Source organism: Eubalaena glacialis, chromosome 3 (genome assembly GCF_028564815.1).
Source record: "Eubalaena glacialis isolate mEubGla1 chromosome 3, mEubGla1.1.hap2.+ XY, whole genome shotgun sequence".
NCBI lineage: Eukaryota > Metazoa > Chordata > Mammalia > Artiodactyla > Balaenidae > Eubalaena > Eubalaena glacialis.
In genome coordinates, this window is record NC_083718.1 from 127,061,594 (window position 1) to 127,083,903 (window position 22,310).

Consider the following 22,310-nt stretch of genomic DNA (forward strand, 5'->3'; position numbering starts at 1 on the left):
TGCACCCGGTCTTAGTTGCAGCAGGCGTGCTCCTTAGTTGAGGCTCTCAGGTTCCTTATTTGCGGCCAGTGGGCTCCTTAGTTGCAGCTTGCAGGCTCCTCAGTTGCGGCTCGCCAGCTCCTTAACTGTGGCACGTGAACTCTTAGTTGCAGCAGGCGTGTGGGATCTAGTTCCCCAACCAGGGATCGAACCTGGGTCCCTTGCATTGGGAGTGCAGAGTCTTAACCACTGCACCACCAGGGAAGTCCCTTAAATAGACTTTATATTCCTAGGATAAATTTCATTTAGTCATGATGCATTATTCTTTCAACATACTGATAATTCAATTTGATAAAATTTTGTTAAGAAGTTGTGCATCCATGTTTATAAGGCATATTAGTCTGCAGTTTTATTTTCTTGTAATGTCTGCTTTTGTTAACAGAGTAATACTGCTCTCATAGAATGAGTTGGGAAGTATTTCCTCTTCTTTAGTTTTCTGTAAGAGTTCATGCAGACTTGGTATTATTTTTTCCTTAAATGTTTGCAAGAACTTCCCAGGGAAGCCATCTAGGGCTAAAGTTTTCTTTGTAGGAGGAGACAATATGATAGGAGTCGGTTGGACATGATTCCATGTAATTATTAACAAGATCCTAACTTTGGTTGTTTAGTGGGTCTGTGGGTGCTTATTACATTATTAACAATAATTACCTAATAAAAGGAGGTCATGCATGAATGAGAGTATCATTAACCAAGGTTTGAGTAATCTATGTGCCTGAGATAAAAATAACAAGCAGCCCTAGTTCCGTTCTCTTACCTGAGCCACTGTATCATATCTAGAGTTACCTATTAGATATTTCTTCTTGTATAACTAACAAAACTTAGTCTTCATTCTCATAGCTTCTCAAGCTTTAGAGTTATTTATGGTTCATTCTTCTTCTATATCTCCTAAATTTTAATAGATTGTCATGATTTGTGAATGTTACTTTCAAATTTGCTCTTATATATTACTTGACTATTTTCACTGCCCCCATACTAATACAAGCCTTCATCACCTCACACTTTGATTACTACAATTTGATAATCAGACCTAAATCTAAATTCCAACTCTGCTGCTTCCTAGTTAGGATTAGACATCTCAAGAATAACACCTAACATTAGTGGGTATCAATAAGTTTGATTAATTTCATTACTCAGTCTCCCTCACCACAATTTACCCTTTTCAGTAAAAACCAACATTTCCCTGCCAGTGAGCACATTAACATATTATTTGTGCAGTTTAAAAGAGTAATACCACAGGGTATGATGAAAATTTGAGCATCTCACATGGGATTATAGGGACTGATCATTTTAGCTGAATTAATTGGCCAGAGGGAATTTCAGGAAGCCTTTTTTTCCTGGTGAAATAAAATTGTGTGGCTTGGTGATAGTGAAGAATTAGCCTGTCAAGAGTAATCCTGGAGAATACATGGATCAGCTAGCTAGCCCTCGTCATCTAATTTTTTAAAAATCTTCAAATTATATCTTGACTTATTATATAGATTCAGAATAAAATGAGATTGATTTTTTAAAATTTAGTATGAGCAAAACCACTTAAAATAGTTTTTTAAATGTCATTTCAGGGACTTCCCTTGGTGGTCCAGAGGCTAAGACTCTGCACTCCCAATGCAGGGGGCCTGGGTTTGATCCCTGGTCAGGGAACTAGATCCCACATGCCGCAACTAAGAGTTTGCATGCCGCAAATAAAGATCCCGCAACCCACAACTAAAACAGATCCCGCATACCGCAAGGAAGATCCTGCACGTGGCAACGAATATCCCATGCCGCAACTAAGACCTGGCACAGCCAAGTAAATAAATATTTTTGAAAAAATTTTTTAAAATGTCATTTCAGTATTCTGAACTCTCTTTTTGAAAGTCTGTGAAAATTTGAATAGTACTAACTTTAACGTTTTTGGTTAAAATATAAGCAAGTTATCCTTTGCCGACAGTTTGCTCTGTTCTGCATTTTGAGGATAAAAAAATGGTAGGAAAATAAGTTTATTGGCTTTTTGCATCACTGGACTGTCTTTTAAGGTGTAGATTGAAAACCCATAGGACCCACATCTCTTGAATAGTTTTATGTTGAAAAAGAAAATTCAAAATCAACAGATAAATATTTGTAGGATTTATAGATAATTTTTAAAAGGCATGACTCTGCCTGGTAGAACAACAGCGTGTTTCCATTGCTAACTCAGTTGTCCTTCTGTGCTAAACCAGGTTAAAGGTATAAATTTGACTACATTTGGTTTATTAACTTCACAGGAAAGAACTCTGTGCCACAGTCATTGATGTATTGCCTCATCTAAACCCCCTATCTCACTAATAAATCCTTTGATCACAATATGAATAATTTATGATGATAATAATCCTAGCTAATATTTATTGAGCCTTTACTATGTGCTAGGTAATGTGCCAACTGGTTAACAATCATTATTTCATTTATTTCCCACAATAACCCTTTAAAGTAAATACTGTCATAAAACCCTCTCTCAAAAAACTTTCCAAGCTCAGTAATTTAAAATTTCTTAAAATATTAATATGAGAACAATGTCTCAGAGTTTATGTAATAGGATTTGAAGTCTTATGGAAATTGATACAAAAAACTGAGTCTTCGAAAAGTCAAGTAACTTGTCAAAGACCACACAACTAATGAGTGGTGGACATAGGATAGAAACAGGCAGTGTGACTACTGAGTCTGCATTCTTACCCACTGTATTATGCTGATGCCAAGAAAGCAGCACAATTGTTTTGTATGGGAATACCAACCAGCTTATAAGCTTTTACCTACTTATGTAATCAACATAGCCTTTAATCCAATTATTTGAGAACCACAATTCTGAGCAGTAGCAATATGTTGGAAGCTAAAAAGACATTACTAACAGTATTCTCTACATTTAGTGAATTTGTAATATTTAGCTGGCAACTGGCAGCAGAACATGGTGCTGGGTAAGTGAGAAGCAGGTATTTTGCCCTATGTGAGCAGCACAGAGTTTTTATTTAAGTAGTTTATTTCCTTTTAAAGTGATACATGCTAGCAGTTATTCTCTTAGAATTACTTGGAGTTAAGCAAAACACACAGTGAGGTTATTAAAGGATTTCCAGGTACTGAATGAAATGCTGCTGTCTCAGCTGGTTGTGGTTTAGAATTCATTTAGTAAACTCATTCATGTATGATAAAGTCAGGGACTGTTTGGTCTCTGATTTTTAAAGTGCCTAAGTCAGCAACATGCAAGCAGCACTCCTATCGCTGTAACTAATGACAGTGAAGAATCCAGTAACAATATTCACATGTATGTTATTCTCTTGATTAAGGAACACAATGATATATCTCACCATTCTGCTAAATTGCCGAGAGTACAAAAGGCTTCTGAATCTCTAATCTAACAGAACATTACTTAACAGTGTACTCCTAGGGTAACCAAATTCACTTTTATTTGTTTAGTGACTGTGAGAATTTTGGTTTTATGAAGGCTTTTTAAAGTATTAATTGACTTCAACAAAGTCATGACAAAGACTCTGTGAAACGTTTAAGAACTACTTGAATGTCACACATTTTAGTGAATCTCAACACTAAACCATAAACCCATCAAGGAAATTCCTGTGAAAGGGAGTCATAGACAGTGAACTTTAGTCAAGGAATGGAGCCATAATGCTCTCTAAACTGCAGCTGAAAATGTTTTCGTTTCCTTAAATCCTCTCCTTTCTGCCTCCTAGTACCCTCTCTCCATCCTAACTCCACAATGTCCTAAATACTCATGCCCTTCCTGCCAGAAGGGCACCGTCACCTTCAACTCTGCCCAAACTACCTCCTTCTCTTCTATCAGCCAACTAGGGACCATGCCGTGGACTAAGCTGCTCAATATGTATCAATAAATGATCATAATTACATGTGGTAGAATGTGTATTATGAAATTAAAATTTCAGAACAAATGACATATACAGGTTTGATCTTGTCATAACTTTTCATAAAACTTCTCTCATACAAAAAGTACAAACCTGTGTATTTTTAAATTTGATAAAAGATTCATACAAATATGATTTGAAATCTTCCAAAATATTCTCCTAGAACTTTTGCTGCTTAAGGACCTTTGTAGAATTTAGAATTATAAATATATCCTAATGATAATTTCTCAGTTAATTGTTGACGTTTCTAACACAATAAGACAATGATGGTGGGAATTCCCTGGCTGTCCAGTGGTTAGAACTCGGCACTTTCACTGACCTGAGCCCGGGTTCGATCCCTGGTCGGGGAACTAAGATCCCGTAAGCCGTGCAGCATGGCCAAAACAAAAACGAAAACAAAAGACAATGATTATGGAAGAAGTACTGGAGTTAGAGCCAGAAAAATTGGATGAGGTCATTTATTAGATGTATGGTCCTGGGCAAGCCAGTTAACTTTTGTGAACTTCAGTTTTACATGTAAATTAGGCATAATAATACTTTTCTCATATTGTCAAATAAAATGGACAGTTCCCGCCTTCTGAACCTCATTGCTACATCTGACACTCTCAGGCACTCCTTCATTCTTTTTTCTTTTTTTAACCAAATTTATTTATTTATTTTTGTCTGTGTTGGGTCTTCATTGCTGCATGCAGGCTTTCCCTAGTTGTGGCGAGCGGGGGACTACTCTTCATTGTGGTGCACGGGCTTCTCACTGCGGTGGCTTTTCTTGTTGCGGAGCACAGGTTCTAGGTGAGCAGGCTTCAGCAGTTGTGGCTCGCGGGCTCAGCAGTTGTGGCTCGTGGGCTCTACACCGCAGGCTCAGTAGTTGTGGCGCACAGGCTTAGTTGCTCCGCGGCATGTGGGATCTTCCCGGACCAGGGCTCGAACCCATGTCCCCTGCATTGGCAGGCGGATTCTTAACCACTGCACCACCAGGGAAGCCCCATTCTATTTTTTAAATATTTATTTATCTTCTTTTGGCTGCATCAGGTCTTAGTTGCGGTACGCGGGGTCTTCGTTGCAGCGTGCGGGATCTTTCGTTGCGATGCAGGCTCTTTGTTGTGGTGCACAGGTTTTTCTCTCTCTAGTTGTGGTGCGTGGGCTCCAGAGCGCATGGGCTCTGTAGTTTGTGGCACGTGGGCTCTCTCACTGAGGTGCGCAAGCTCAGTAGTTGTGGCATGCAGGCTTAGCTGCCCTGTGGCATGTGGGATCTTAGTTCCCCGACCAGGGGTCAGGAATCGAACCCACGTCCCCTGCATTGGAAGGCGGATTCTTTACCGCTGGACCACCAGGGAAGTCCCACTCCTTCATTCTTGAAATCCTTCTCATGAGCCTTCACTTGGCTCATGACACCATTTCTCTCCCTGTTCATGTCTCTGACCATTCCTTCTCTGCTCCTCTGAGGGCTTCTTTGCCTCTCTACACTTCTTCAGTGTTGTCTGCCCCCCCGTTTCAGTCTTTGCCCTTTTCTTCTGACTCTACACTTTTCTTCAGTGAGTTAATACACTTTGGTCGTTTAAATTACCTCTCTGGTCTCATCTCTCTCCGTACCTCCCTCCCACTCTATCACCCATACTGAAATACTGGCACACCTGAGCCTTCACACAGCTAGCTCCCCCAGCTTGATGTTCTACTCATTCTCTTATTCTCTTAGCTAACTCCTACTCATCCTTTAGTTCTTAGATAAACTGTCACTTTTCTCCAAGAAGCCTTCCTTGGCTCCACGAGACTGGGTTAGGTGCTTTTCCTGTGTGTGTTTCTGTAGCACCCCCATGTTTACCCTAACTGTGGCATTTACCACAATGTATGGTAATAAAGGACTTTCTTGACCACCTCCTCTACCAGAAAGTGAGCTTTCTGAGAGTAGAGACTGTATTTTATACACCACTGTATCCATAGTATTTAGCATGTGCCTGGTACATAGAAGACATATATAATAATTGTTTACTGAATAAGTAAATCCTGCCAACTTCAAGAGGAAGCACTTTATAAACAGTTAAGGATTGTTGGGATATAATGTATGACTCTCACTATGATTATCATTATGCCGGACTACAATATAAATAGAACACACCGTTCATTACAAAAATATTTATTAAGCATCTATTATGTGCCAGGCATTCTGCTAGGCATTGAGAAATGCAGCCCTGAATAGACAGATGCTCTCCCTATTCTCATGTTATTAACAGTCTCTTGGCCAAAACTCTGAACAAAAGCCTTGGAACAGGATTTTTAATGGTCCAGTCTGCTTTGCTATCTGTAGACACAGGTATGGTTCTAACATCAACCGTACTTGAAACAGAATTGAAAACCAGCACACATCATACCCCAAACTTCCCGTTAGATGCCTAAGGTCAATGACTTCCATTCTCAGTCTACATCCTGCAATACTCTTAATTCTACCCAGACTTTCATCTGTACATCTGGTAGACTTTATGCTCCTTTCCCACAATACAGAGGATTGGTTCCTTTCTAGTGCCTAGCTCCATGCTTGTTAAATAATAAATTATAATTTAAAATAAATCCCAAAAGCCATCATGGAAAGGTTTTCAATATCCATGTAGTAATCATCAAAACCGAGAAGTCTAAAAGACTCCATTCCTCTGACTCAACTTTTATTCCCTTAATAAACTGTCAATACTACATTTTAAAATATGCTATCGAACACTTAACAAAAGATTTTCAAATTAATGTTTTGGAAACAGATTCTCAAATTCCAAATACCCATTCAATCTTTGATCATTTTATCAACTCCTCCCACTTTCATGCTTTTTACATATATTATTAGTCAACGCTTCACCTACTAGTCTATAAACTCATGTGGAATTTGCTGCTTTATGTAGCACGGAGGTCCCAGGCCCTCCTTCAATTTCACATAATAATCCTAACTAGAAATACTCATATATATTTATTATTCATATGGATCATTATTTTGATGAATAAACTTACAAAATGAGAAGCTATAAAATTCAAAGTATTTACTTTAATAGTTTTCTCTCCTTCAGAATGCTGATAAACATTTTTGAATTATTAAAACTTTTCAATAGGTACCAGAATCCAATGTGGTGAGTACATAAAGTTATCTCAGTTGCTATAGGAAAGCTTTTTTAATTCAGTCTCTTCAAAGTTCTTAACTGGTACATATTATCAGAATAATGGGTTTTTTATACTTCTTTATTGGAGCATAATTACTTTACAATGTTGTGTTAGCTTCTGCTGTACAAAATGTGAATCAGCTATACGTATACATATATCCCCTCCCTTTTGGACTTCCCTCCCACCCTCCCTACCCCACCCCTCTAGGTCATCACAAAGCACCATCTGATGTCCCTGTGCTATGTGGCTGCTTCCCACTAGCTATCTATTTTACATTTGGTAGTGTATATATGTCCATGCTACTCTCTCACTTTGTCCCAGCCTCCCCTTCCCCCACTGTGTCCTCAAGTCCATTCTCTATGTCTGTGTCTTTATTCCTGCCCTGCCACTAGGTCCATCAGTACCATTCTTCTAGATACCATGTATATGTGTTAGCATACGGTATTTGTTTTTCTGACTTACTTCACTCTGTATGACAGACCCTAGGTCCATCCAACTCACTACAAATAACTCAATTTCCTTCCTTTTTATGGCTAACATTCCATTGTATATATGTGCCACATCTTCTTTATCCATTCATCTGTCGATGGACATTTAGGTTGCTTCCATGTCCTGGCTATTGTAAATAGCGCTGCAATGAACACTGTGGTACTTGTATCTTTTTTTTTTTAATTTAATTTATTTATTTTATTTATTTTTGGCTGTTTTGGGTCTTCGTTGCTGTGCGCGGGCTTTCTCTAGTTGCGGCGAGCGGGGGCTACTCTTCGTTGCGGTGCGCGGGCTTCTCATTGCAGTGGCTTCTCTCATTTTGGAGCACGGGCTCTAGGCGCGTGGGCTTCAGTAGTTGCGGCACGTGGACTCAGCAGCTGTGGCTCACGGGCTCCAGAGCACAGGCTCAGCAGTTGTGGCACACGAGCCCAGTTGCTCCGCGGCATGTGGGATCCTCCCGGACCAGGGATCGAACCCGTGTCCCCTGCATTGGCAGGCGGACTCTCAACAACTGCGCCACCGGGGAAGCCCCTTGTATCTTTTTGAGTTATGGTTTTCTCAGGGTATATGCCCAGTAGAATTACTGGGTCATATGGTAATTCTTTTTTTAGTTTTTTAAGCAATCTCCATACCGTTCTCCATAGTGGCTGTATCAATTTACATTCCCACCAGCAGTGCAAGAGGGTTCCCTTTTCTCCACCCCCCCTCTCCAGCATTTATTGTTTCTAGATTTTTTGATGATGGCCATTCTGACTGGTGTGAGGTGATACCTCATTGTAGTTTTGATTTGCATTTCTCTAATGATTAGTGATGTTGAGCATCTTTTCATGTGTTTGTTGGCAATCTGTATATCTTCTTTGGAGGAAATGTCTATTAGGTCTTCCGCCCATTTTTGGATTGGGTTGTTTGTTTTTTTGATATTGAGCTGCATGTATATTTTGGAGATTAATGCTTTGTCAGTTGCTTCGTTTGCAAATCAGAATAATGATTTTAAGTACACATTACATATTAGTAAAATGAGGTTTTCTTTTTCTTTCTTTTGCCTCACCACGTGGCATGGGGGATCTTAGCTCCCCAACACCAGGGATCGAAGCCGTACCCCTGCAGTGGAAGTTTGGAGTCTTAACCACTGGACTGCCAGGGAAGTCCCTAAAATGAGGTTTTAAAAGTTCCAGAGTAACTTCTAGCCATGATTCTTTTGATTTCTAATAAGGTAACAGCTTGCCATTCTTTCTACCTTCATCAACTCGGCTACTGCCTTCTCTACTGCTCTGTGCTCCTTAACTCTGGTCTATCACTGAGCTCTGAGGATAAAAACTGCACAGTACATCATGCACCAGAACTGAAATTCTTACCTAGGCTTGTTGTTAGGTCCTTTTGCAGGTTCCCTTAGCCTCTCTGATTTACCTTGTCTCCTCCCATTCCTTCAACCTCCCACCTCGACAAATACATTCAATGCCTGTTTCCCTCTCCAAGACAATTTTTAAGCCACTTCTTTCCCAATGAAGTATTTTCCCAAACTAACAATAAATAGAAATGGTGATTTTCTGTACTTCAACCTAAGCATGGATTTTTTTTCCTTCAGTCTCTGACATCTCAAAATGTGCTTAGATTTTTCTAGATATATCTAGATTTTCTAGTTGCTAGATGTATCTGGCATAAATTTAAATATTTTATATTAAACATCTTAGATGTATCAGTCTAATCTATCTTCTTTAATTTTTTATTATTTCACGCGTATATAAAATTAGAGCAACTCATATCATAGACCCCCATACACCCACCACAAAGCTTCAACAGTTATCAGCTTTTTCCATTGTCTTCAACAACGCGAAGTCTGTTTCTTACAGCCTGCCCAATGCCTATTTCAGCACAGCGCACAGCACTTTACAGACGCTTTAAGCCCAGCTGCAATGGCGCCCACCACATTCTAGGCACTGCGCAGGACCTCCTCCTAGCCCTTAGAATTATGCCCAGGATCAAACCCCATAACTCTCGCCTTTTATTCTCTCTTGGGAAGACTTTAAAGTAACCACTCAAAGAAAATTGGCAAGTTCTCATCTGGTGAAGTCATTAATGAAATGAAGTTACATATATCAATAAAATGTAAGAATTTTTTTCTAGGGGCAGGACAGGAATAAAGACGCAGACATAGAGAATGGACTTGAGGACACAGGGAGGGGGAAGGGTAAGCTGGGACGAAGTGAGAGAGTGGCATGGACATATATAACACTACCAAATGTAAAATAGCTAGCTAGTGGGAAGCAGCCGCCTAGCACAGGGAGATCAGCTCGGTGCTCTGTGACCACCTAGAGGGGTGGGATAGGGAGGGTGGGAGGGAGACGCAAGAGGGAGGGGATGTGGGGATATATGTATATGTACAGCTGATTCACTTTGTTATACAGCAGAAACTAACACACCATTGTAAAGCAATTATACTCCAATAAAGATGTTAAAAAAAAAAGTAAGAATTTTTTTAAAGTTACAGTACATTAGAGGAAAGACCTGGTGTCTCTATGCTAATTAAGGAGAAGGGTGGAAAATAACAACTGAATCCCTATTATGTACCATATACTAGGTGGTTTGCATGTTATTTCTTAAATTCAGAGGTGATGAGTATGATAGAACTAAGAATAAATGGGAAATGAAGAAATTTGCTAAAATGAATAAATATGTATTTATTAATTAATTCAAGAAACATTTATTAAACATCTTTCTACAATGTGCTAGACAGTACAAGGCACTACATATACAAAGATGAATATAGAATAAAATATGTCTTTTCATGGAGTTCATAGACCACATGGGATGAAACATAATTAACAAGAAAGTATAAAAAGGCCTAATGTCTGAGCCTATTATTGAGGAGCCCAGAAAGCTTTTGTTTATATAGATTATATCTATAGATTATATAATGTATTGAACATTAAAACAGAATTTCCAAATATATACTTATTAAGTCACTTGAAATAACAAGCCCATTATATATCTACATAAACACATTTTATGAAAAAAACTTTCCAAAATAAAAGTAATTAGAAAAGTGACATTGTTTTACATTTTTGCATATCTCTTTAATATTTGGCTTAATAAAAGACAGGTATATTCTCATATCTGCTTCTGCATTCAAACTATCGTGATACGTTGTTTTGACTGAAGTATATAAAGAAAACATGACCTCATACAGATATGTTGTTAGAAAAGGAAGGACTTCATGGGTCCTTGAAGGGTCTTGGGGACTCCCAAGGATTCTAAAACCACATTCTGAGATTTGCTGAATTATAGGAAAGAACATTCTATCAAATCATGTCAGTTCTAACTCTAAAAATAAAGTAGTAGACCGATCACTCCCTTACTGTATTTTAGAACACTAAATGAGGCTTAGTTTAACAACTTAATTCCCATACTCAGTAACATAAATGCCAAAGGATTTATATCTGGAATCTCACACACTTTTCTTAATCTAGTATTAAGTAACTTTTCTTCGGTTTGGGCAGGCAGATGTAATGTCTTTAGCCACCTTAAAGGGGCAGCAGCAACACAACAATTAGGCCTCACTGTACTTTTCTAAGTGTCTAAGATCTCAAGCAAGCCAGTCGAATTGTTATCAAGAATAAGACAAAACACTGACCAAAGGATAAGGTTGAACATGTGGTTCATCAACAAAAGTTTGGTCATAATAAAGGTATGATGAAGGGATTTAATAATGCCATTCCAGCATATTAAGCATTCAATGTCTTCTTAAATGAAGACAAGTATCCATCATAGGTTTCAGAGGGAATACTGCAATATTACTATAGCCTGTCCATGATTTATCAAAAATGCATTTTTTTCCAAACTTGACAGATTAGGTCTGTATTTACAAACATAGTATTTTTGTGAGGAGAATCTACTGTGTACCAGACATTATGCCTGGTGATGGTATACAAAATGTAGGCGACAGCCTTTGAAATCAATTAGCTTTGTTAGGAAAAACAGATGGGACCACAACTAATTATAAAACAAAGTAATAAGTGCTATAATAGCAGGATATACTGGGCTATAGAAATATGGAAAAGTCATGGAAAGACTATGGTGGGGTTAAGGAGGGGGTTGGGGTGAAGGCAGATGACACAGAGAGAGACGGTGACATTTGACTTAGACCTTGAAGGATAAGTAGGATTTCACAACGTAGAAAAGAGAGTAAGGGCATCCAGGCAAAAGAAGCAACACGAAAAAAAACCACCAAGGTCTGATAGCCCAGTACAAATTTGGGGAGCTATAAGTTGTCCAGAGCATCTATGGTAAAACTGGAGAGACAGACTTGACACAGAATAGGAAGATTCCTAAATGCCATATTAAGAAAACAGTTTAGACTTCATCCTATAGTCAATGGAGAGCCAGCAAGGGATTTTTTTAAAGTAGAAATGTGACTTAATAAGATATGTATTCTAGAAAGAAAAAAAAGAGACTGATAGCAGTGTAGAAAACTGGAATAAAATGGGGAAAGACTACAGGGAGGACAAGTAGAATGATCTTGGCAAGAGAAGATAAGGGCCTGAATTAAGATAGCAGCATTAGAAATGAAACATTGGAAAAGACATTTTAGAAGTATAATTGACAAGACATGGTGACTCATTCATTCATTTATTTAACAAGTGTTTATTAAGCTCCTACTACATGCCAGGGACTATCCTAGGCTGTGGAGAGATGAAAGTGAACAAAAAGACAAAGTCCCTTCCTCCAGGGAAGGGGGTTGTACTGGGGGCATTACTGCAAGAATTTTAACCAATTAGATTTGGAGGGTAGAGGTGAGGGGAGGAATACTATCAAGAATTAGTTCAGGGACTTCCCTCGTGGTCTGGTGTTAAGAAGTCCGCCTTACAGTGCAGGGGACACGGGTTCGATCCCTGGTCAGGGAACCGAGATCCCACATGCTGCGGAGCAACTAAGCCCGCGCGCCACAACTCCTGAGCTCGCGTGCCTCAACTAGAGCCTGCGTGCCGCAAACTACAGAGCCCACGCGCTCTGGAGCCCACACCGCAACCAGAGAGAGAAAACCCACACACCACAACTAGAGAGAAGCCCGTGTGCCGCAAGGAAGATCCGCGTGCCACAGCTGGGACCCGATGCAGCAAAAAAATAAATAAATAAAAAATAAATCTTAAAAAAAAAAAAGAATTAGTTCAAGTTCCTTAGTTTGAGTGAATGGGTGGACAGGGTTACCATTAAAAGCATGTTTAAGGGGTAAAAAATTGAGTTCAGTTTTGAACAGGTTTTACTACCCGTCAGAATTAGATTTGGGGTCTGGTTATACATATACTAAGAATTATGGACTTTTAGAGCTCATTCGCTAAAGACCTTAAAGATCACTTAGTCCAACCCGTTCATTTACCATATGAAAAAATGGGAGGCTCAAAAAGATTCAGTGACCTATCCAAGGTTGCAAACTGTTCAGCAGCGGAAGAAGGAACTAGACTCCAAGTTTCTTGACTTCTAGTCAACTACTCTTTCACTCCATCATTCTCCATTTTTACCTAAAAGTACATGAAATATATATATATGAATTGCATATATGTATACATACACAATATACTAATATTGGTATCAGCTGGCATAGCAATAAATGAGATAACCTTCAGAAAGTCTTTGAAAATGACTTAATGGCCTGATAAAATATGTTTCAAAAATAGTGTATAATTTTGAGCTGTTATAATTTCCAGGTTGAATATTAAGGTATAAAAGCTCAAGCTGTGAAACAATATGTAAGTCTTATACAGGAATATAATATTAAGTATAACAGATGGTCTTAAAATATGCATGCTAATGTTCCTGTTCTAGAATTTCATTGGACCTATGTTTGACCTCTAAATTTTCTAAATTTAATTACTTTACTTGACTTTTTTTGATACGCAATTAAAATATTTCAAGATAGCAAATAATGCAGGAATCAAGAAAAGAATTTTAAATCATAGCTATCATTTACAATAACTATTTCATTGTGTTAATGTATTATCTCTTTTCTCAAGGAGAACAGAATTGTCAAGAAAGTGACAGCTTTAAATCTGCATTTCATTAAACTCAAGTAAATTCTTTGTCTCAACTTTTAAGAAGGTTTTAGACAGAACGCTTACCTATACACTAGAAGTAAATGTTAAAACCTACCTCTTTACAGTCTTTGGAACAAACAAAATTATTCTGAGCTTCATAAAATGTGAGCCTAAATTTTTTTTTAATTTATTTTTATTTATTTATTATTTTTGGCTGTGTTGGGTCTTCATTGCTGTGCGTATGCGCTTTCTCTAGTTGCGGCGAGCGGGGGCTACTCTTGGTTGCAGTGCGCGGGCTTCTCATTGCAGTGGCTTCTCTTGTTGCGGAGCACAGGCTCTAGAGCGCGTGGGTGGGCTTCAGTAGATGTGGCGCTTGGGCTCAGTAGTTGTGGCTCGTGGGCTCTAGAGTGCAGGCTCAGTAGTTGTGGCGCATAGGCTTAGTTGCTCCGCGGCATGTGGGATCTTCCCGGACCAGGGCTCGAACCCGTGTCCCCTGCATTGGCAGGCGGATTCTTAACCACTGCACCAGCAGGGAAGCCCCTAAATTTTTATCATTTTGCACTTGTACAAGAAATATAAACTTAAATATTATGTAACCTTATTACATTTAATGAAGGTTGTAACCTTATACTCTAAAAATTATATTACAAAACATCATGAACCTCATCACAGCTCAAAAGTATGAAACTAGATCCTATTTTACCTATTTAAAAGAGTGAGTTTTTTTCTCCTACCTATATATAATTCCTCACTTATAACCAAGAATCTTATTTTCAACCTGTCTTGACATGCTTCTGTATTAATATATAATACTTTGCACTCATATGACTGTGTGTAACATTTTCAAAAGAGCATTCACCATACTATGAGTCCCTGAAAGGTAAGAACTGTGCTCTAGCTGGTTCTTTATCTTTTGCATCTCACGTAACAACTAGGACACAGAACAAACTCGATTCATATTTGAGCTAGTGAACAAAAAACAAAGAGGAGGAAAACTGTCTGATCCAAAATCAGCCCAAATGAAACTTATGAATAATATCTCTAAAAGGAGGGCTGATGATGAGGATGCATGAATGAATGAATGAACAAATGAACAAACAAATAAATAAAATTATAGAAAGTAAAATAAAATGGAGTGAGCTTACATTAAACTAGATATCATGAAAAACCAGAAATTGGGCCTTCAGGATGTTGGCTTCCCAAGCAATTTCTGGAGGAGACTGGGCCTCCTCACCCCCTCTTCAAGTGGAAGATGGCCTTTCAATGAAGGACACAGCTGGGAATGGGAAGACCCAGGCCGCTGGCTCCAAACAAGTGGGTGGGGCAGTGAGGTGGAAGAATAGTAGTTAACTCCACTTTATGACCAATGTCTAAGGGTCACAAAAACTCTCCTAAACTCTTAATATGGGGAAGGAGTAGGATTATTTAAGAGTTCCTAGGAAAGATTTCTTTCCCAGAGATATCTCCCCTATGCTTTCTAAAGTCCCACCAGTTAAAATATTTTTAGTTCTCAATACATGGTTCCTTTCAGCTCAATGGACACTAGCAATTAGTGTCAGTGAAAGTTAACCTCTCCTCCCCATTCCCATGATCAGATTATTTAAGAGAAGGATTGTTAACCAAAATATATCTTCAACATTTAATGTCCAGGTTCCTAATGCCAAGTCCAGCCCACTTTCCATCATATCATGGCTTCAGACTTGCCCTAATATTGATACTTAGATCAGGGGCCGGCATATTCAAGTGTCTATGGTCAGGTAATATAAGTTCATGTTATGTAGTATAATTGACAGGTAATATAAATGAGTGATGACTAATTGTCAAACAGTAAGGGATGGTGGAGGCTATGTCAAAAGAAGAGTGTGTACCCTATCTGAGGAGGGAGCCACTACTTAGTTCCAGGGTGTTCTTGCTATGCAGAAATGTGGACCCAGTTTTGCCAAGATCTTCCAATTTTTCAAGAGAGGCTGAAAATCCATATTTTAATATAAAATGTACAATTTTTAAGCATGTCTATGGCTGAAAGTGGCTTTTTGGCTCCCAATTTGTGGCCCTTGATCTAAATGAACAAGCATCATTGAGTAAATGCAAAGAGACAAAGGGGAGGCCTATTTTGGCCAGAAAGAGGGAGGCAGAGTCAAAGGGGAGAAAAGGGCAGGAAAGAGGCACAGAAAGGAAGGTGGAAGTCAAATTTCACCAACCTCAAAACCTGGCCTAGGGACCCCAAACTATCTGTCTTCTAATCTGAGAACAAAAAGGAAGAGATGAAGAAAGGAAAGAAAAAAAAAAAAAAGAGAGGAAGGGAGAAAAAGAACCAACTCTTGAACACTTACTAGATGGCAGATGATGTATCAGATGCTTTCACATATGCACTTTCATTGAGATATGGCAATGCGAGAAAAAACATCCTATGCATGGGGAAAAGAGGGAACTATATCAAAATACTAACCGTTTATGTGTCAGATGATGAGAGCCCCCTTTTCAGTTCCCCACAATTTTTAACCATAAATATAATATGGTTGTATTAACTTTATAATAAAAAACAAATTTGACTGAAAGTTAAATAAATAAGTTCGATTTCTGGGTAAAAATCCACCCATCCTAGAGTGTAGAAAGTATACTACCATTAAGTCAAGCCAAACTATGTGCTGAGCATTTAAATAGAAAAAGAAAATACAACAACTCTAAGTGTATATAGATATGTAATCTTGCAATTATAAAACCAGAAGAAAGAGAACATGAAAGAAACTATACAGGTGATGTAGACCACAGACAGATTAAATAAGAACAGGGATATGTGAAATTGTTAAGAATGCTGTAGGTCATTCTCCTTCTTAATTATAAAGTTGACTACTAAGATGTTTTTTGTGTGTGGCCTACATACCATACAATGTACTAAGTCCTCTCTTCTATAAAATCTTTCAGACATCTGCCCATCTGTTACATACTTTTCTACATTTACTACATTGTTTTCTTTCTTTTAGGCATGGATTTTTATTTAAACAATACTTTTATTTGCCTTTAGGGTGTTTCAAAGGTAACAGCAGGTTTTCTTTTTTTTCCTAAATAAAGTAGTATCTCATTTCAGGCCACTTGGGTTCTAAGCAATCTAAATTCCCAATTAATCTCTTCCAAATATACATATCCAGTTTTCATTCTGTTCACAAATGAAACCCTAACCCAAATACCTCAAATGTAATTTCAGGGGGAAAATACTGTTCAAAAACCTAGATAATGCATTCCTTCGCTGATGCTAAATATAGTCATCTCAAGATGACATACATTTTGACAATGATCAGTCTTACATATCAAATTTTCAAAAATAGCACAGATTCCATTTTCAATTGAGTAGGACAAATTGCTATTCACTACATTTCAGCTTAAAATGGATTTAAAAGTGTGACTCTTTCATGAAAATGGAAATTACATCAATACTGTATCAACGTAAACTGGATTTAAAAGAATTTTGTTGTGGTTTTTGCTTAGGGCTCTTGAAGGGAGTCGTAGCAGACAAAATACAGAATTGCCCACATTTTTCTTTCAAGTATTCCCATCCAGAATATAAAATATCTTCAAAAATAGGGGGCTAATAGCTGTGAGAAAGAATCTGACTTAACTACATTAAGTAATCAAAGTTCATATATACTAAATATACCTCCTCAAAAAAAACCCTGTCCCTCAATTTGGTTGATAATGCACTTTTCCACCCTACCGGGCTTCAAAACTCAAAAGAATTTCAGAGACTTATGTGTATTCTGAGTTTTCTTATGGCAACCATTTAACCTGTAAAAGGACTGGTAGAGAATAATGTGGTTCACTCAATGACGGGTGACTAAGATGGTATAAATACCTGAGTTTATATAATCACGCTACCCAACACATAGTTATGTTGTGACTCGAAGGCCAATGGGCCCATACATGAACTCATTAACAAAATTAAGCTGGTGAACGATGCGCCCGTTGCTTTGCTCACGGAACTAATTTCTTTCTTATTATGGCTTAACTTCTTTTCTTTACCTGCCTCCAGCCCAAGGACAGACATTTTGTTAGGGCATATCTTTATGCTATTTTTATCTTGTTCTCATTCTATCCTCCCTCTCTGTCTCTCTCTCCCACTCTCTCTTCACCCCACCCCTCTTTCCAACTCTACGTTCGCATTATGGACCTTAAATTAAATAAATATGAAATGAAGATCTTGAAGCCATTGCGATAATCAACTAACCTCTCAACTAGGTTATTTTCTTTATAAACGCCATTAATAATAAATTTTTAGCATTTGTAGAGCTTTGCAGAGTTTACAAACAGTTGGAATGGCTCGGCGTGTTCAAAAAGCATACAGAGAAGGGAGGTCTCGAGAGGTGACTACATCATTCACTCCAACTTCCAGCCCTAGTTGCACAGTTCCCAACATCCGACATCGGTCAGAATCACGAAAAACTAGTCTGGAGGGAGGGGGCAGATGCTGGGCTGTTAAATCACATTTCAGTCCCCAGCCTCCACAGGGACCGATCGGGAATGACTTCTCTTAAAAACAACAGGCACTGCCGGCGGAGACGGAGACCGCGCCAGGGGCACGTGGTGGGGGACGACACGGCACTTTACCTGCCGGGACCCCTGGGACAGAGCAAGGGGACCGGCACCCGCTCCACCGCCGTAGGGCTCACTCCCTGCAGGACCGAGAAAGCTCCCGAAACTGCACAGACAGGGCGCAAGCCGAGCTGAAGCTGCGGAGCCGGGCAAGGAAACCGTGGCCAGGAGCCCGAGGCCGGTGACCGCGGAGGGACAGCCAGGCCGACCCCGGTCCGCCCTCCGCCGAGCCCGCGGAAGCGGCTCCGAGGGCCGTTTCGCTCGCGCCGGGGGACCAGCGCGTCGCCACAGCTGGATGGAGCCGGGCCAGGAGCCGGGGCGCGCGTCCCCGCCGCCCCGGGGGAGCCGACGGCTCCGTCTCGGCCGCCCCCTCCCCACGTCCCCCCGACTCCTCTCACCCGCCTCGAGCCGGCGACACGCGAAGGTCCGGGGTGCGCGCTGGCAGGCTCTGGGCACCGGGGTGTGGTCAGGAGTCCTGGCGTTCCGGCCGCCGCCGCTCCAGCCGCTACGAGCCCTCTGGCCGCCGCCGGCTCCAGCAGCAAGTTTCCATAAAAGTCCTGGTGTGCAGCCTGTTCCCGCATTCCAGGCGGGCCCAACGCCGGCTGCAGCTGTTCCAAAACACGAGGCCAGTTCCCCCAACCCCCCGCCTCCGCCGTGTGGCCCGGAGAGGGGTGGAGAGTCCAGGAGGAAGGCGGGCGAGTGGGGCGGTGGCTGCCAACTTTCCGCCGGGACCTGCGGGTCGCCCGGCTCTGGGTCCCTGAGCTTACCTCCTCCCCGCGGGTCCGCCTCTGCCTCCCTTGTGGGAAACGAGTGCTACCGGAATGGGATTCAGAAACAGGCAGCGGCTGCCTCGCCGCGACCCGCAGCCGCTTTGCGCTGGGCCCGCTTCTCAGCTGCCCTGCCGGTCCTGGTGTCTACGAAGCCGAAGCACTGCCTTATCTTCATCCAGAGCGTCGACCCTCGGCCAACCTTCCTTTTACTGTTGAGAGCACAGGGCAGCAGACCGGGGACCACTTCATTTGTCTGTTGTTCTCCTTTTCTTGGTTCTGGTCTTCAACTCCAAAGAGAATGGCTGATAGAGAAAAGTGGAAGAAAGAGGGGGGAGGGGGCGGGGAGGAGGAGGCATAAAAATAAATAATATTTATATAATCTTCCAATTTTCCTTAATTGAAGGCAAATCATCTCTGGTCTTTCTAAACCTACATTAAGGCATCTTGCGAATATTAGCACCACAGAACTTTTCAATCTGGACCACCAGACTGCCAATTAAACCCATCAGACAACCCACATTAAAACCTGAAATACTCATCCAGCGGCGCCATTTTCCTCGTGGGGAGATCTTCAGTTCTTCACTGCATGCATAAAATGAATATAAATTTAATGAATGAGTGAATGAATTAACAAAATCAAACTAGCATCCACACAGATAAGCTGGGGACAACCACCTCCAATTTCCAGCCCTGGGCACAGTGGTGCTCAGGTTATATTTTCAGGGATTTTGAAAAGGCCTTCTGGTCTTAACTAAAACTTTCCTTCTCCATCCCATCCCCATACACTATTTACTCGGGATGGAAATTCTTTTAAGAGGTATAAACCATTCATTCTTCAATTAGAGAAAAGTTCTAGATTGGTAATTAAAACAGCTATTTAAACTTACTCTAATACAGATTAGCGTGGCCTGGATGATCTAGCTTGTTCCCTTGCACCCGTCAATCCCATCACCCTAACCTTCTTCATGTCATGGAATTTTCCGTGGCCATTCTGGCTGCAGGGCCTTTGCATAAGCTGTTCCCTCTGCATGAAATTCTCTTTCCCTGGACTCTTCACCTACCTAACTTCAACATACGCTTTTGCTGTCTGCTTGTATGTTGCTCTCTCAGAGAAGCCTTCCTTTTACCCCAATCTTTATCAGTCCCCCCATTATAAATTCTCACTCCACCCTTTTCTTCCTTACACTTACCAATTTATAATTAACACATTTATATTTATGACTTAAAGGAGTAGAAACTGTCTTAACTGATCCACTCAGATTCACCAGATACAATAAAGCTCTTCATTCTTCCTATAAACTCTGCTAGCTACCCACAGCATGCAAGGCCTACCTCTTCTCCCCTCAATTCATCATTCATTCATTCAACAAATATTCAGTTCTAGATACTTAGGATACAGCAGTCACAAAACAAATAAAAAGCCCTGCCATCATGGGACATACATTTTAGTGGAAGAGGGCAGCCAGTAAGCAAATAAACAACTAAGTGGTATGCATTAGAGATAAACCACAGCAGAAAAGTAGGGAATGCTGGGAACGGAGTGGGAGAAAAGTGGTCCAGAAGGAGGTGCAAAAGCCCCAGGAAGGATCCTATCTGACATGTTCTAGGAAGAGCAAGAAGGCTTCTGTGGGTGAAGCTGAGTAGGCAAAGGGTGAAATAATACTAAGTGGAGTGGGGCAGGAGATGGACTGTGAGAAACTTTTTTTACATTGTAAGGACTTTGGCTTTTACTCTGAGTAAGATGGGTGGCCACTGGTGGATTGTGAACAAAGCAGTGACATAATCTGACATATTTTTAACATGCTCACTCTGGCCAATGTGCTGCAAACACACTAAATGAAGCAGGGAGACCAATTAGGAGGCTTCCAAAATAATCAGGATGACAGGTAATGGGAGTTTGGACCAAGATGATAGTTCTGAAGGTAGTGAGAAATGCTTGGCGTATTTTTTTTCTTGGTACTTTTTAAAAAGTGGAACTGGTAGGATTTTGGTAACAGATTGAGTGTGAGATGTGAGGAAAAGAAGTTTGGGGCCTGAGGAACTGGAAAAATGTTTTCATTTACTGGGATGAGAAAGATGGGGAGAAGGTTTAGGCTGGTGTGGTCGGGAGCTCCGGTTTGGACATGCTAAGTCTGAGAAGACTATTAGAAATCCAAGATTTGTCTATCCGTGTAAACATTCCTTGTATATTTATCATGAATCGATTAGATTTGTTCTCAGACTTGATTACATCAGTTGCATGTTACTGAAATCACACAAACATTACAAAAAGGAAGAAATACAAAAGCAAAAATAAACAGTTAATAGTTTTTATAAAAGCTAAGTTGAATGCTTTGAAGACATAATAAAAGCAAATAGCTTATAAACATTACCATCAAGCTAGGTGTGGGGAAGACAAATGTAAAAGATTGGGTAGAAAATTATGAAAACCTAAGGGGATTTGGGACTCATTGCTTTTCATGTAACTTTTTCTCCTTTAAATAAGGGAAACGGGAAAACCCAGATGATGATTTTGAGGTATAGTTTCTACAACAAAGACATCTCAGAATACCCAGTAGATCCATACTCCCAGTAAAGGCCTTCACCCTACCTCAAAAGATTGGTCCAAGAATGTGCACATATTCATTTAAAATTAAAATGTCTACATTATCTATATACAATTTATTATGATTCCCTGGTGTGATATCCAGCCACCAAAATAACCCCAAATGATCCTGCCTCCTAGTCTTTCCACCCTTGTGTAATCTCCTCCCACATTGTGTCAGGGTTGGTCTGTGTGACTAATAGAATATGGCACAAGTGATTGTATGTCCCGTTCAAGTCTAGGTTATAAAAGATACTGTGTCTTTTGCCTTGATATCTCTTGGATTACTCACTCTGGGGAAAGCCAGCTGCTATATTTTAAAGATACTCAGGCAGCTCTGTTAAGAGGCCCATGTGGCAAGGACCTAAAGCCCCCTGACAACAGCCATGTGAGTGAGCAAATCTTGGAAGCGAATCTTCCAGCCCTAGTCAAACCTTCAGATGACTGCAGTCTCAGGACAGACCCTAAAACCCTGGACCACTAGAACCAGCCGTTCCTAAATTCCCAACCCTCAGAAACTATGGGAGATAATGTTCGTTGTTTAAAGCTGCTAAATTTGGGGATAATTTTTTATGCAGCAATAGATAACAAAGGCACCTGCTTTAACCTACTTTTAAAAAAATTATCCATCTGCTACCCACATTAAGCACTCAGTCCTTTTTAAAGTCCCTGGGCCTATTCTCTCACAGTGTTATTAAATAAAAGAATTAGCAAAATTCTAGAAGTCACATATTTCAGGTGCTTTCAAATGTCGAAGTTCTTCTCTATATGTAAGTATTATGGTATTATTTCAAAT

The 22,310-nt window shown here is 40.1% G+C and overlaps 1 protein-coding gene across 3 annotated transcripts in view; it reads right to left on the reverse strand.

Moving 5' to 3' along the window:
* The window catches only part of NEXN (nexilin F-actin binding protein), a 56,242-nt gene extending 37,144 nt beyond the window's left edge, over window positions 1-19,098 (reverse strand). For 2 of the 3 annotated variants that reach the window (XM_061183978.1, XM_061183979.1), the window contains exon 1: window positions 18,563-19,098. In XM_061183978.1, the coding sequence (XP_061039961.1) occupies window positions 18,563-18,741 (179 nt within the window). In that variant the 5' untranslated portion in view covers window positions 18,742-19,098. Of the gene's footprint in view, window positions 1-18,558 lie in introns of all 3 variants that reach the window. The other variant, XM_061183980.1, reaches the window with a different exon arrangement.
* Between the last annotated feature and the right edge of the window lie 3,212 nt (window positions 19,099-22,310).